We start from the raw sequence: 14087 nt of genomic DNA, 5'->3' as shown, positions 1-14087 counted from the left end.
TATGATTCAAGGATTTATTAAGTCATACATGCAAAACATACTGCTAATCGCGTTAGCAAAAGATCAATGTAAAAACACTCCACAATTCTGCAACTGTCAATTTAAAAAATTTTGTTCTAGTGGTTGAAAGGTCCAAGCTCGTATTCTTGCCAGTGGGTACGTTGTACAGAACTTGGTTAGCACAAGCACGGGGCTGACGGAACCTCACAGACCCCAGGGAGCACAGTTAGGGCAAGGACAGAAGCGTCTGCACGCGGTGAGGCAGGAGGGGTCAGTCGTTAGTCACGGTGCGGCGTCGGTCATCTGGCCAGTGACGCTGAGGCTTACAGTTTAGGAATATCTGAAGTATCTCAAAAACCATAAAGCTGCAACACATGATTTTTACACCTAGTTTACTAGAAAACTAAGGAAAGCACTTATTAGCTTTGAGTAAAGCAACATGAAAACAGGAGTGCACTTTTACTAAGCTACAAAAAAATTTTCTAATGCATATTCAGAAAGATTTTATAATACAAGGAGGCATATTGCTCATTAAGAATGGGCTCTATAAGAAAAACACTAAGTTAGCAACTATGAGGATGACCAGGTCAAAGATGGATTAAATGCCCAATTTCAGAAGGGGTGGGCAGGTTTAGGAAAAGGAAAAGCTGAAGAAAACACTCACTGATAATACCGACCTTTCTTTATCTACCGCATTTGACAGAAATTAACCTTTTAAAACCTTTACCCGTGGTGCTTTTAACAGTTTTAATGATTATGTGTACAATGTAGTGTAAATTAATCTCCACATTTTGTCAAAATACTGTCTCCATCCTTTGATGACAAGCGTCCCACACACTCCACCCCAGGGCACCCACGGACAGAACACTTCATCGCAGGGAGCACTGAGTTCTGTTCAGAATCTCACAAGAGCTAAAACACTAACTCGTTTTAAAAAATCTCACTACAAAATCAAAAAGACTGATCCAAAGAGTGAGCTGTTAGGCCCGTGCGCGCTGACGTACAGTACAGTGTTAGGTAGGGAGCGTGGGCTGCGACATCGTGACTCGTCAGGTGCAGCGTTTCAGGAAGGAGGCTGTGCGCGCTCTTCCCGCCTGAAACTCGTCAGCGAGGGTCTGCACCTCCTGCCTCCAAAGCTAGTCTCTTGCAGACAAAGGTCTCTCCACAGCTCAGCGCTCAGTGTTCTCAGCCCAACAATGCAACTTAGTTCACAAAGTGTTTTGGCAACTCTGAGCAAGAATAGGGGCTTTGAAAAATAAGGCTTTAAGGAAGCTTGTCATTTTAGGGCTGAACTTTAATAGAATGTGAAAGTTTGAACTCTTACACTTTAAACAAACAAAACCTAGAAATTACTGATTGGTTCAAAACGGTTTTATGGAAAAACTAATCTGTAACAAAAACTTGGCATTGAGTGCGAAGGCTCCACGTTTGAGCAAAGCATACAAAGGGTCCTGGGGGCGGACGGTGGGGGGCAGACGTTCACAAGAGCAGGCACTTTCTCTTCCTCTTCTTGACGGGGGGCGGGCAGAGAACCGCCCGGATCGCTTCATCAAACACTGTCTTGAGGCCTCGCTGCGTGAGCGCCGAGCACTCCAGGTATTTGACGGCACCTGTGGGAACACAGCCTCACCCTCTGATCGGGACGCGGTGGCTCCCCCACCCTGGCCGGAGCACGGAGGGCCCCGCTTGGCGGGGTCGGCCCCCGAAGGCAGGTGGGTCTTCCCCAGGTGGGACTCCAGCCTCCACCCCGAAAATGAAAATGGGAACGCACGCGTGATGATGGGGGTCTCATACCGATCTCCTTGGCCATGGCCAAGCCCTGCGGGTAGGTGATGGGCGTCAGCTTCTTCTCCTTCAGCTTCTCAATCGTGTCTTTATCGTCCCTCAGGTCAAGTTTCGTCCCCACCAGGATGATGGGTGTGTTGGGACAGTGGTGTCGCACTTCAGGGTACCACTAGGCGCGGAGACGGAGCCGAGTCACCACTCTCCTTTAGGCACCCCTCGTCTGAGCTACCCGCGTGGGGGCCCACCCGTGCCCACCACCCCTGGGTCACCGCAGCCCCTCCACCGGCTCACCCCCTCCAGGACCACCGCCTGGCTGTCGCGGGACGAGCAGCCTGAGACTCAGGACCCACGACCCCCCGGACAGCTCTACTTCTCAGCGCGAGAGGGGAGAGGACCGCCCCCGGCCACCTGGTTTGCGGTAAAACCCGCGGAGTTCCTAAGTCATCGCAAACACCACCACCCACCGCATTCAAAGGATGAGCACAGAATTATCCCCCTCCAGGCCTCAGCTCTGCCACTGTGACCCCCACCAGACAGGGCCCTGGGCCCAGCTGAAGGGCCTCACACCCCCACCCCGGACTTCCTCAGTTCATGAAACATGGCCGAGCACGAAGTGTGGTCCTCGTTTTTATTACACCAAAGCGCTTCATTACTGTCACAAGGAACACAGCGCTTCTCAGTCAGACCCCGAGTCTTCAGCACGCTGCGTGTTCAAGGCGGACACCTAAAAAACCTATTACCTATATCAAAACCTGCCTAAGCAGTAGAATTAAGTAACTGAACGTTTCTATCAGTAAATGGTATTTTATTTTTTAATATTTCTTCCCAAGACTGACATTATGTAACAATATTTTCCTAAAAAATCCCACTTACCTTTGCACGAACATTTTCAAATGATGCAGGACTCACAAGAGAAAAGCAAATTAAGAATACATCCTATAAAAAGAAAACACAAGGAGGTTTTGAGAAGAGTCAACAGTGAGGAAGGCGCTTCGTTTCTACGTGCGGCTGGGGGCAAACTGCAAGCCCAGGGCACACGCGGCACACAGCGGCCGTGGCGTGGGCCTGCCCCCGACACCCTCAGTGCAGCCAGGCCCCCCAGGCCAGAACAGCGCGTGAAGCGCCTGTCACCAAGGAGAAGGGGAGTGGGGGACAGAACACGCTCAGAGTTACTCAGGCTACATCCAATTCAGATGTAGACTGGATCGGACTGGATCCAACCAGATCAGAGCGACATCCAGTTCAGACTCCCGGAGGCCTCTTTCCCACCCTTCCCACTCCAACCGGAATTAACATGATGCTCAGTTACTACACAGGGACAAGGTCAAGAGTCAGGGTCCTATGCCAATATTTCTATTAAAAAAAAATTATCTACAAATGGTACGCTTTTCACTAAGCTCCCTATCAGAATGTTAAGTACATTTTCACAAGGTCACAGGGTTCTAGTTAAACTGCTTCTTACAGAACTGCCGTCCGAGCCCAGCACCAAGAGGTTCCCCTCTGGAGGACCGGCAGGGAATCCCGGAAAGGCCGAAACTTGGACGGTCCTGGCACTCCACACTCCCACTGGAGGGGGCACAGGTCTGATCCCCGGTCAGGGAACGAAGATCCCACATGTTGCATGGCATGGCTCCCCAAAAAGTGAAATTTAAGTATCTGCCTAAATGCCTAAGAGTTTCTAAGATGCTCGGTTTATGAAACTTTTCCCTGGAAAACTATGCTACATGGTGAATGGACACAGTCCCCATGCTAACACCTCCTTTCCATCCAGTTGATCTCTTGCACCTGAAAGGGAAGGAAGAACATCCCACCACAGCCTCTCATCATCGACACTGAAAGGCGAGCGCATGCACGAGCGTGTCCGAGAATCACCGACACCCGGGCTGATCACGACACCCCAAGCAGGGACGGGTGAGCTCCCCAGCAGGCAGCTGCGCCCCTCAAGCCCCGCACCGGACACTGAAGCGGGAGGAAGGAAGGAGCGCCCGCCGCGGGGAGAGTCCCGCCCCCGCCAAGCGCTGGGGCTGCGTGAGCCGCGGGGGGCCTGCACGACACCCCGCCTGGCCCTCGGGAGGGGCAGGAGGCAGAGCCGGGCTGCGGGACTGCAGCCAGAAGGTGGGCTGGCCCGCAGACCCCCGCCGTGAGTAGATCGATACAAAGCGCTCAGGCAGTGGGAGGCTCACCAGGGAATCCTAGGGAAACTAAGGGGGCCCAGACAACAGGAAGGCTTGAAACTGAGGTCGAGCGAGAGTTTTACATACGGCAATCGGCTTGTCTTTGCCCCTGGAAGGTATTTCCTTACCATACGTTTCTCCAACCTAGTAATGCATGAGAACTTTGTTTGAGTTTAGTAAAAGGCGAGAAAAAAGCCAATATAACCCGTTACCTAGCCTTCATCTGAATCCTGTCTCGACCCTCCCAAGGGACCCAAAGCACATGCAGCGCACCCGTGACGCCAGGCGCCACTGAACTGTTCCGTCGCCCTGGCCCACGGGGCACAAGGAGGTGCTCGGGAAGGTCAGAGACGTGGAGACCCAGGGCAGGAAATCCTGGTGGGGGGCACAGACAGGCTCCTTCCCAACAGAACTGGCACGGTGCCCACCAAGCCCACAGCTTCTGCTCAGTGTGAAAGGGGCATCCTCCCCTCAACAAGGGCGCCCACCAGCGACCGCACACCCTCGAAGCTCCCAGGCCAAGGTCTCAGACACAAGCCCAGCTGAAACCAGCAGGAGAAGCGCCCATCTGTACAGCAGGCCTCCGGCCAGGACACTATTCCAAAAGGTGGCCGGGTCTGAGGGATGCAACCTCACAGGGTGCGGCTCGAACCCAGGGACCTGCTCTCCTGAAAGAACAGCGCTGAGGTCCCGAGCACGTGGGGGCCTGCCCGGAAGTGACCACGCAGCCAGTGTTTATCACCATGCTTTCAACCCGCTCCTCTGTTCCCATAAAAACGGAAAGACTTTTTCTTAAAAAAAAAACGGAAAGACTTGCTCTCCAGCAACAAAGAATCTGGAATTCTCGAATCAAGAGAAAGGCAGCTGAGACAACTATTGTAATTTCATCTCCCCTAGGCTTCTCCGATTTACAATCTAGAGCGAAGGTCAGTTTCTCTCACTACCCTGATTTACTCTACAGGCTCCTTCTGAATCCGGGTCCTCGCAAGGCCTGGACGTGATGCCAAAGCTTCGCAATGACGTGGAGACTCACGGGGTCGGCCCCGAACACTTGGCGTCAAAACACCCTCTGCCACATCTGCCCTACCCTTTCCCACTCTTCAGAACATCTTTCTGATGCGGGAGAGAGACTCTTTCTGTCCTACATTAGTTAACACGCCGCCATCCGCCTGCTCCTTCCCCCTTCCTTTTTCTGCCTGCAACCCAAACACAGCTGGAGGAAAGCCCAGCGCATCAGACAACTAAGGCTCAAGTGTCCCGCTGGCCCTTCCGAGTGGGTCATGGCAGAGTCGAGGATAAGCCAGAGACAGGCCTACAGAACGGACAGCCACACCAGAGACCGGGTGCCATTTAGTACCAAGTTCAGGGGTTTCTCTTTGCCGAGACGAAATCCAGTGCCAGCTGCCACTTCCAGGGCCAGCTCCCCCTGGGAGGACACCAGCCCAAAGGAAGGAGACCTTTCAGGCCCCAGTATCTCAGCACTCAGCGGCTCCCCCTCAGTAACCAACACAACCCGCTCATCCTCAGGAGTCAGGCAGGCCGGGCTGTAACAACCAGCTGGGGGCTCGCCCCCAGGCTCCTAGGCAGGCGGGTCACACGCTGTGGTGCAGGCATTGAAAGAAGTGGTCCACCGCCCTCCCCAGGCGGAGGTGAGAGGTCTGAGTCCCGGCCCCAGGAGGACAACACCGGCTTGGATTTCAGGCCCCGCTCACTGCAGCTTGATTCCATCGGTCACGGATCTAGTGCGCTCAGCACAGACTGGGAATCTTGCCAGATCACCTTGGACTCACTGCGAGTGACTGCCTCCGAGAAACAGGCCACACCCGGCCCTGGGCCTCCTGAGTCACAGGAGGCAGTTCTCCTTTCTCAGAAGTGACCTGCCACCTTCCAGACAGATCCAGTTGATTGAGGATCCTACTCTACCCCTGGAGAAGGAAATGGCAACCACTCCATGGATGGAGGAGCCTGGCAGGCTATGTAGTCCATGCGGTCGCAAGAGTCTAGTTTAGCAGGTCGCAAGAGTTTAGTTTAGCAACTAAACCAGCCAAGAAGCCTACACTACCACTCAATGCAAATCCCACTGAAATCTGGACTCAGCAAGGAGCCACTTGGTATAGAGTACTTCCCTAAACATACTGAAGAATTCAAACTTTTTGGTGTTTATTGGCTGATTTTTTTTTTTAATTGGCTGATTTTTAACAGATAATCACAGTTCACTTTTACCCACAGATTACCTGAAAAGCCAGCCAATTCAAGCCTCCCAGTTTATGGTTTTGATCTTTGCTGACCACTGTTCCCGGAACTCAGATAAAGGACAATCAGCAAAAACCTACAGCTTGAAGAAACTGTCCTTGACAACTCCTCTAGCAGAAAAACAAACGGAAAAGACAATGACTTCTGCTTGGAAATAGCCATATTTCAAACACAAAAAAACAAGCTTTGGGCAGACTAGAATGAATTCATTCTTTTCACTCACACTCACCCCTCAGAACAAGGGATAATTAAATCAGTCTCGGGGCGGAGGCCGGCCCTCTGAGGGACGTCTCCCTGACCCTGAGCCCCCCAAAGACTGCGTCCTGCAGCTTCCCTCATCTGAAGGCACCTTGGACCCGAGGGAGCCCCCAGCTACACCAGCACAAACACAGGGAGGAACCCAATGGCAGACACACACCCGGGACTGTCCTAAGAGCTCCACCTAAACAACCTCACCCCAGCCTGAGAAGGAGCAGTGCAAGATTTAAGGTGAAGACACCTGCCCCGTCACACAGCGGAGGGCGGGATCTGAAACCCAGGAATTCGCTCAACGGCCTCTGTGCAAACTGCCCCGGCCAGTTAGTCACAAAGCTGTCTTAAACACTTTTAACATAAAGGAGAGACGAGTGACAAGAAGGAAATAGCACAAGTAAGACAACTGCTTATTTAGAGAAAAGTGGCTTCGGACCACTGGCCTAACTGTAAGTAGCCGGTATAGAGGCCGCTGGTTGGCTGATGTGGAGGCAAGCCCAAGCTAACGGCTGTCGGACTGGACACAGCAGACACATTATAAAACTGAAACTTCCACCTCCTTAAGAAGATTTAGGTTCTAAAGCTGCAAAAATATATCTAATAGAAAAACAGTATTAAATCGACTGGATTAGTTACTAACTTGATCTAAAGAAGCCTCGTCTTCGCTGCTTAATTTGCGTCTGCAGCACAGAACAGTCAGAAAGCAAACTAGCCAGGAAACTAACTGTTCTTAAAGCAGTTTTGCCAAAACAAAACTGCACCTATTTCGCATGGCTGTGCTTAAACTACACGGAAGAACGTAAATGAACAGCACCAGGGTAAATACTGAGGATGCGCAAAACGGAAAAACAAGCAGACAAACTCCTGGTTTGCATCTAGGCAGATACTCACTACTGAAGTAATTCAATGTTATTTGTTATTACTCGGCATACCCAAAAGACAGCAATATAGGCAAATCGAGAGGTGGCAAGAATTGATGAAACCGTCAGGACGTGTAAAGGGCACTCTAAAATCAGTCAGGCTCCTTACTGTCTGCGGGTAGGACAGGGGGCGTAATCGGTCATAATCTTCTTGTCCGGCTGTGTCCCACAAGCCCAGATTCACGGGTTTTCCATCCACCATGACATTGGCAGAGTAGTTGTCAAAGCTGTGGAACAGAGGGAAAACGGTTAACCTCCGGCCGAGGAGCCAGGCACCCCTGGGGCTGAGCGGGGCGGGCAGGCCAGCCAGCCCCGCCGGCAGGCGCCCAGTGGAGGGACGGGGGAGCTGGGGTGTGCGGGCACCACGGAGACACATGCACGAGCCACTGAATTTAACCAGAACAGGTCTCTGGCGGCTTCAGAACCCTGCCTGCCCATGATGAAGAGGACAGTGAGGTCTCTCCCCAGGAAGACAGGCAGGTATACGAGTCCCCCTTCCAAGCCCCACGGGCTGGGTTTTCCGCGCACACCTGAGTCGCCCCCAGCTAGGGGCGCCCAGCAGGGCGGCAGGGCCGTGTTTCCAGAACACCCCCTGCACCCCCGCCCCTGGGTGGAGGCTGGTCCCCAGCTGAGCCTCGGTAATCCACCCTAGGACCTGTGTGCAGGGTGACACAGAGCAAATCAGATCCGAGAAGCTACTGGGTAATGTTTGCAAAGTGAGTTCACACGTGTGTTTAATCTGAGGCGGCTACACAAATGAGTTGCCTAATAAGAGGAGGAAGCCCAGAAAGCTGACCAGCTGACAGGGAGAGAGGAGGAGGACGTGAAAAAATCACGCTGAGTGCTGTGGGGTGCTTCACTGACACCCGGCACTCAAGGGAGACCGGGGCAGGTGCCGGGCAGAACGCAACACACCAGCCTTTAAAGGCAAGTCCCAGGACTGATTTTCACACGCTTAAGACCAAAGCTTAGGATCTTACTACGCTGTGACAGCAGAGTCACGGTCTGAGTAGGTTGCAGTGTGATTTATACAAGTTCATGACCAAACCAGCTTTCATACAGAAAAGGTCTCATATGCTGTACCTTTGCTTCAGTGAGAAGGGGAAAGATTCTTCAATCATTGGTACAAAAATGGTATAAGAATCTGCAAAAGAGAATCAGGTGCTTGCCTCATGCCATACCAAAAAATAAACTCCGAGTGAATGAAAGATAAAAGCTAGAGTGCTAAAAACCCTAGGGGTGGGGGGGGGGAAACTAGGGAATATTTTTTAGTAAGACACTAAACTCAGGAAGAGTGAGAATGGCATATTTACATAAAAAGGCAGAGGATATCATGAGTTCAAAGACAAGTGAGAGACAGAGGGGTAAGTATTTTTCACACACAGAAGTTCCACCAGGACAGAGAATTTCCAGTGGGAAATAAGCAAGGGATTTTGACAGGCAGTTCACAGAAGACTGCGGCAGGGACAGGAAACGCTCACAAGGTTTCAACCTCACCGGTGACCAGAAATGCAAATGCCGCGGTCACCGTTTTCAGCCCGTGTTCACCACAATAGGTAGCAAAGGGCTGTTTCTGTCACCACTGCTCAAAGTGACAGCATTGGGAATAGCAACCGTGTAGCATCTATTGAAACTTAAAACATCCCATTTCTTCTGATTTGCCATAGCTCCTCCAACAATCTATCACGTGTGCACAAAGACGTGTGCAATGATGTCTGCACTGCACTGTTTGCAAGTGAGCAGAGTCAGGCCCACCATGGGACCTCCGAGTCATCAACAGCTCTACTTACATACAGAGATGAGGGAAGTCCCCACCACAAATCCTGGACAGTGTGATTCCACTTACACCCACACACACACAGGACGCTCGGGTGTGAGTGCAGGGCTCCAGGAGGTGAGCAGCGTGGGGACCGAGTGGATGGGCGGTGAGGATCCCGCCCAGGGCGGAGCCTCGGAAGCTCCCTGGTAACCACCAGCAGAGAGGCCCTTGTCCATCGCTCCCCCCTGCCCAGTCTGCTGCCAAAAAGGGACCCAGCAGCTCAGCAGCTGATGTGCCCATCCGTCCCCTCAGCCTACACCCACCACACAGCCACACCCCCACAGCCACACCCCCATATACAGCCATACCCCACACACAGCCACACCCCACACACACAGCCACACACACCCTGGTTTCAATTCCAAAGCCCAAAAAGTCAACAATGACATGTAACCGTTGGATTGCTCGCCAGAAAAGGCCAATTAAAACATAATGGACCTTTTTGTGCCAGTTCCTTGACCCTTTACACAGAAAGCCACTTATCTGAAACTCTTAAGACTATCCAGTCTCTGAACTTCAAAGTTGGTTTAACTTTCATTTCCTAAATATCTGAAAATCAATTAGGAAAGCTGTGTGCTTTCTCATCATGCAGAAACTATATTAAAAAAATATAAAGTTCTTTTTTTAAAAGTCCACATAACTTATAATTAGACCTCAGTGACTGAGAGGAAAATTAACCACCTCTCTTCACTTAAGGATTTAGAAAGGCAGAGCAGAACAAAGGTCAATGGAATCCAAAAAAACCCACACATCACTGACAAGTTAACCCGGGTTAACTCAGGATACTTACACAGTGGGGATGTATTCTCCAGGAAATGCATTGGTAGTGTAACTGATCAGGAGGCAAGTCTTACCCACAGCTCTATAGAGACAAGAAAAAAAAATGGTGTAAGTTCCGTAGTCAACCTAAGTGCAATCCTGGCTCTCATTATTCAGTGAAAATAACTTACAGAAAATTCAGGAAGTATACATCAAATATTAAAGTGTTAAAGAAAACAGTTTCTATGACCTTTTATTTAATACTATTTTTATCCTGAAATTTAAAGCAAACAAACTAGAATTACTCAGAAAGGCAGAGTCCGGAGGCTTCACACTGTTTCAGTTCTAGGTGTTTGCACTGGTTGTTGAGAAAACAGTTGCTGGTAAGCACAAGGTTCAAGAAGAGGGTACTTTTAAACGGGAAGTCGTGGGATTTCCCTGGTGGTCCAGTGGCTAAGACTCAGTGCTGCCACTGCAGAGGGCCTGGGTTCGATCCCTGGTCAGAGAACTAGATCCCAGACGCTGCAGCTGCGAGTTCACATGACACAACTAACGATCCTGCGTGCTGAAACAAAGACCTGGTGCAGCCAAATAAATCGATAAAATAAAAAAATAAATAAAATGAAAAAATAAAAAATAAACAAGTCTCCTCTGCGAACACCTCTAGAAGGCTTTCATCAAGAATCTGCAAATCTACCCTCAAGTTATTCCGATGAATACTAACAGGCAGACACAGCTCTCCTCTCAAAAGTCCCCTGTTGCAAAGTCTGCTGCCTTGAGGGGCGGCTCAAACCCTGCCGCCTCCCTCAAGCCTTCCCTCCGGCCATCCGAGAGGCCAGGTCCCTAAAGAGAGCGCTTAGTCACCCAAACCACACAACACTGCCGGCCGGCCGGCCAATTCATCTGCATTCCTGTGCCTCCTCCCCACCCCCACCCTCAAATCTCACCATAAACTTTTGGAGCAAGCAGTTAACACACTATGTTCCAGACAGATTAAAGAACAGCTCAGGGACAGTGGAGTAAATCTCCCAAACAGCTGTGAAGAGAACTAGCAAGAAAAACGTAGGAACACAGGAGGGCCTCCCACACATAACTGCAAGCCGGTACAGGGCACCAGGGCAGTGAGGAAAGGCTCCCAACCACTTGAGCGAGGTATCACCCGGTCGGGGAGGCTTTCTGAAGGAGGGAATGGCAACCCACTCCAGTATCCTTGCGTGGGAAATCCCACGGACAGGAGCCTGGCAGGCTACAGTCCATGGGGTTGCAAAAGAGTAGGACACAACTTAGCAACTGAACAACAAAATCACCTAAACATTAAGTTGATCACTGCACCATTAGCCAACAGGTGCGTGCATGCCAAGTTGCTCAGTCGTGTCTGACTCTTGCGACCCCATGGACTGTAGCCCACCAGGCTTCTCGATCCATGGGATTCTCCAGGCAAGAACACTGGAGTGGGGTGCCACTGCCTTCTCCAGAGGATCTTCCAGACCCAGGGATCAAACCCGTCGGCTCCCGCACTGCAGGCGGATTCTTTACCACTGAGCCAATGCAGACACCTAGCCGACACAGCCTCCAAATGGCACACCACTCCCACGGTGGCTCTGGGGGCTTCTGAGTCCCGGGCCTCACTCCCCAAACAAGTGCTCCTCACAGGCCCAGCTCCCTGCCCTCTGTGGCTCACCAAGGTCACATGATACACTGGAGCGCAGGAGTCCTAAGACTGCTGTTCAATCTCGACCAACTATCAGTTAGGACAACCATAAAGAAGTTAAGTGCCTTTCTATTTTCCTTACACTCTTAGCTTAAGGCAAAAACCTCTCAACAAGGGCAGATTACAGGCCCAGGCGGTCCTGCCAATACTTGCTTCACTCATGACATTATTAAGGCTTAACAAAAGCTGGAACTCCCCACCCCAAAGACCTCACAGTCAAACATGACCTCATCAGGGGCTGCCGTCCAACTCCTAAAGGCTTTCTAAACAGAAATGACTCACTAGCCATACATTTTGTTAAAAGCTTAGAACATTAAAAAAATAAAAAAAGAACCTGAATGAGTAGGAGTCTGAGATTCAAAGTCACTGCCCGGATGTGTGATCCACAGGCAACTCTACCACTTACTGGCTGAGTTTTTTAAGTTTCAACTTCCTTATGCCTTGGTTTTCTCAACTGTAACATGGATGCAAAACTACCAACTTCATCCCAAAACTATTGTGAGCACTGATCAATTTCAGTCTACACCAACAAACTGCATGGTATGCCAGCAAGTATACTAGGTGCTAAAGATACTGTCATGAGCAGGATCTCATGGAACTTATGCAGTTTTAGTAAGCTAAAAAATGAGACACGTGTCCATTACATAACATTTCAGGTGTGATGAGTGTTGTTAAAGATGTTCTGGAAATGTACAACACAGGGATCTAGCCTTGTCTTGGGGGCAGAGGAGGCTGCAACATCACTGAGTGGGACACGGAAGGGAGGAACATTCTAGATAAAAGCAACAGCATGTAGGGAGGCCCAGAACTGCAAGAAGGCCAGCAAAACTGTAGGATGAAGAAAGAAGGGGGAAGTGGCAAAGGGAAGTCTGAGGAGGTTGTCATTTCTTCTCAAGACCTGGAACTTGATCCTACTTGGGAAGTGACAGAAGATTTTTAGTTGCCAAGAAATCATTAGATTTGCATTTTCAGAAGCAGCCTCTCTGGGCAGTGTGGGAAGAGGACTGAAGAGGCTGAGACTGGGGGCAGAAAGAAGGAAGCAGCTGCCGCGCTGTTCCAGGAACTGATGCTGTGGCCTGGACCACGGCGGGGGTTTCAGGGTGCGGAGGAGCGGGCTGTTCAGACAGCTACTGGGACGGGAGGCAGGATAAACACGGCTCGGCCAGGGCTGCAGTGGTAGCTGAGGAAGAGAGCGCACTGTAAGGCTGTGAAGACTGATTATCTTTTCAGAACTGCAAGTGCTGTTGTGTAAAAATGTTAATAGTCATCACCTCCTAATGTCACAGGGAAGCAGCTCTGAAGGTTTTAAATGTGGCGTTAAAAGCATCACAGTTTCACTTCTAGATCCCTCCTAAGGCTCTCCTATGTATGAGGAACAAAGCCATTACTACAAACACCAACTGTTTTAAATATGCCAAAATCTCCTTTCCTGAAACTGGATCTTCAGCTGAGGCTTCATCTTTCGAAAGGTACTGGTATCACCTGATAGTGATTGGAAATTTTATCACCAATCATCCGTTAGATATAGACATGCGTTCTCTAAGAAAATTAGTAAAGTATAAAGTTCTGACTTTTAAATAAGTACATGTCCAACTTTTGATTTAAATGTTTACTTAATTTTAAAAACAGAGAAAAAGAGAAAGAAAAGGGTTATTTACCTCCCATTAGTGTTTGTTCATTCCTTCCAAACACACTCCACAAATACATGCTACAAGCTCCAGGCCACAGTCAACAGCGGCTCTAGACAAAGTCACGCTTCTCCCACAGGAAGAATGGAAACGGCGTCTGGTTAGCCTTTCACTTGATGCTGCTGCGGAATTTCTTGAAGATACTATTTACTTTGGAATTTCCAATTTTATACATGTAACTGCTCAGTTCACTCAGTTTTTAATCTTTTTTCTCCCCCTTTTTCTTTTTAATCTTTGAAAAATGCTGTAACTCTAGAAAGGGGGCATGAGTCTACTGGGAGAACATTCACATAAGCACGCTTCTGAAATTTAAGGAGTATTTTACTTATTTGTGATAAACAATCACAACTGCTACTAGCTCTTTTACTGGTTAGAAAGTTGACAAGGTAGATAGAACATACTTATTTCCAGGTTCTAAGTAACAGCAAATCACCACAACATTTTAATCTAACAGGAACTGAGCACATATAAGCACGTGAAATCAATAAATCCGGAAACACTGGCAATTTCCTCCCATTAAAATAGGGATGGACTATCCCTGGCAGTCCAGTGGTTAGGACTTGGCTTCCACTGCCAGGTGGCACAAGTTCCATCCCTGATCCGGGAACTAAGATCCCCACATGCTGCCTGGAACAGCTCCCCCACTCCAAAAAAAAAAAAAAAAAAATCCAGGAAACTGAAAAACAAGAAGATTCTGCATTGCATTAAAAAAAAAAAAAAAAACCC

At 49.7% G+C, this 14087-nt stretch overlaps 1 protein-coding gene across 2 annotated transcripts in view; it reads right to left on the bottom strand.

The window, feature by feature from the left end:
• RAC1 (Rac family small GTPase 1) overlaps window positions 1-14087 on the bottom strand; it is a 19182-nt gene continuing 5095 nt past the window's right edge. Inside the window, exons 2-7 of one of the 2 annotated variants that reach the window (XM_043456139.1) lie at window positions 9994-10065; window positions 8468-8528; window positions 7494-7611; window positions 2659-2721; window positions 1795-1954; window positions 1-1610 (exon numbers count right to left, since the gene is read on the bottom strand). In XM_043456139.1, coding sequence (XP_043312074.1) covers window positions 1480-1610; window positions 1795-1954; window positions 2659-2721; window positions 7494-7611; window positions 8468-8528; window positions 9994-10024 — 564 coding nt within the window. In that variant the 5' untranslated portion in view covers window positions 10025-10065 and the 3' untranslated portion in view covers window positions 1-1479. The remainder of the gene's footprint in view (window positions 1611-1794; window positions 1955-2658; window positions 2722-7493; window positions 7612-8467; window positions 8529-9993; window positions 10066-14087) is intronic. The other variant, XM_043456138.1, reaches the window with a different exon arrangement.

Source organism: Cervus canadensis, chromosome 32 (genome assembly GCF_019320065.1).
Source record: "Cervus canadensis isolate Bull #8, Minnesota chromosome 32, ASM1932006v1, whole genome shotgun sequence".
NCBI lineage: Eukaryota > Metazoa > Chordata > Mammalia > Artiodactyla > Cervidae > Cervus > Cervus canadensis.
This window is presented reverse-complemented; position numbering and strand designations above follow the sequence as displayed.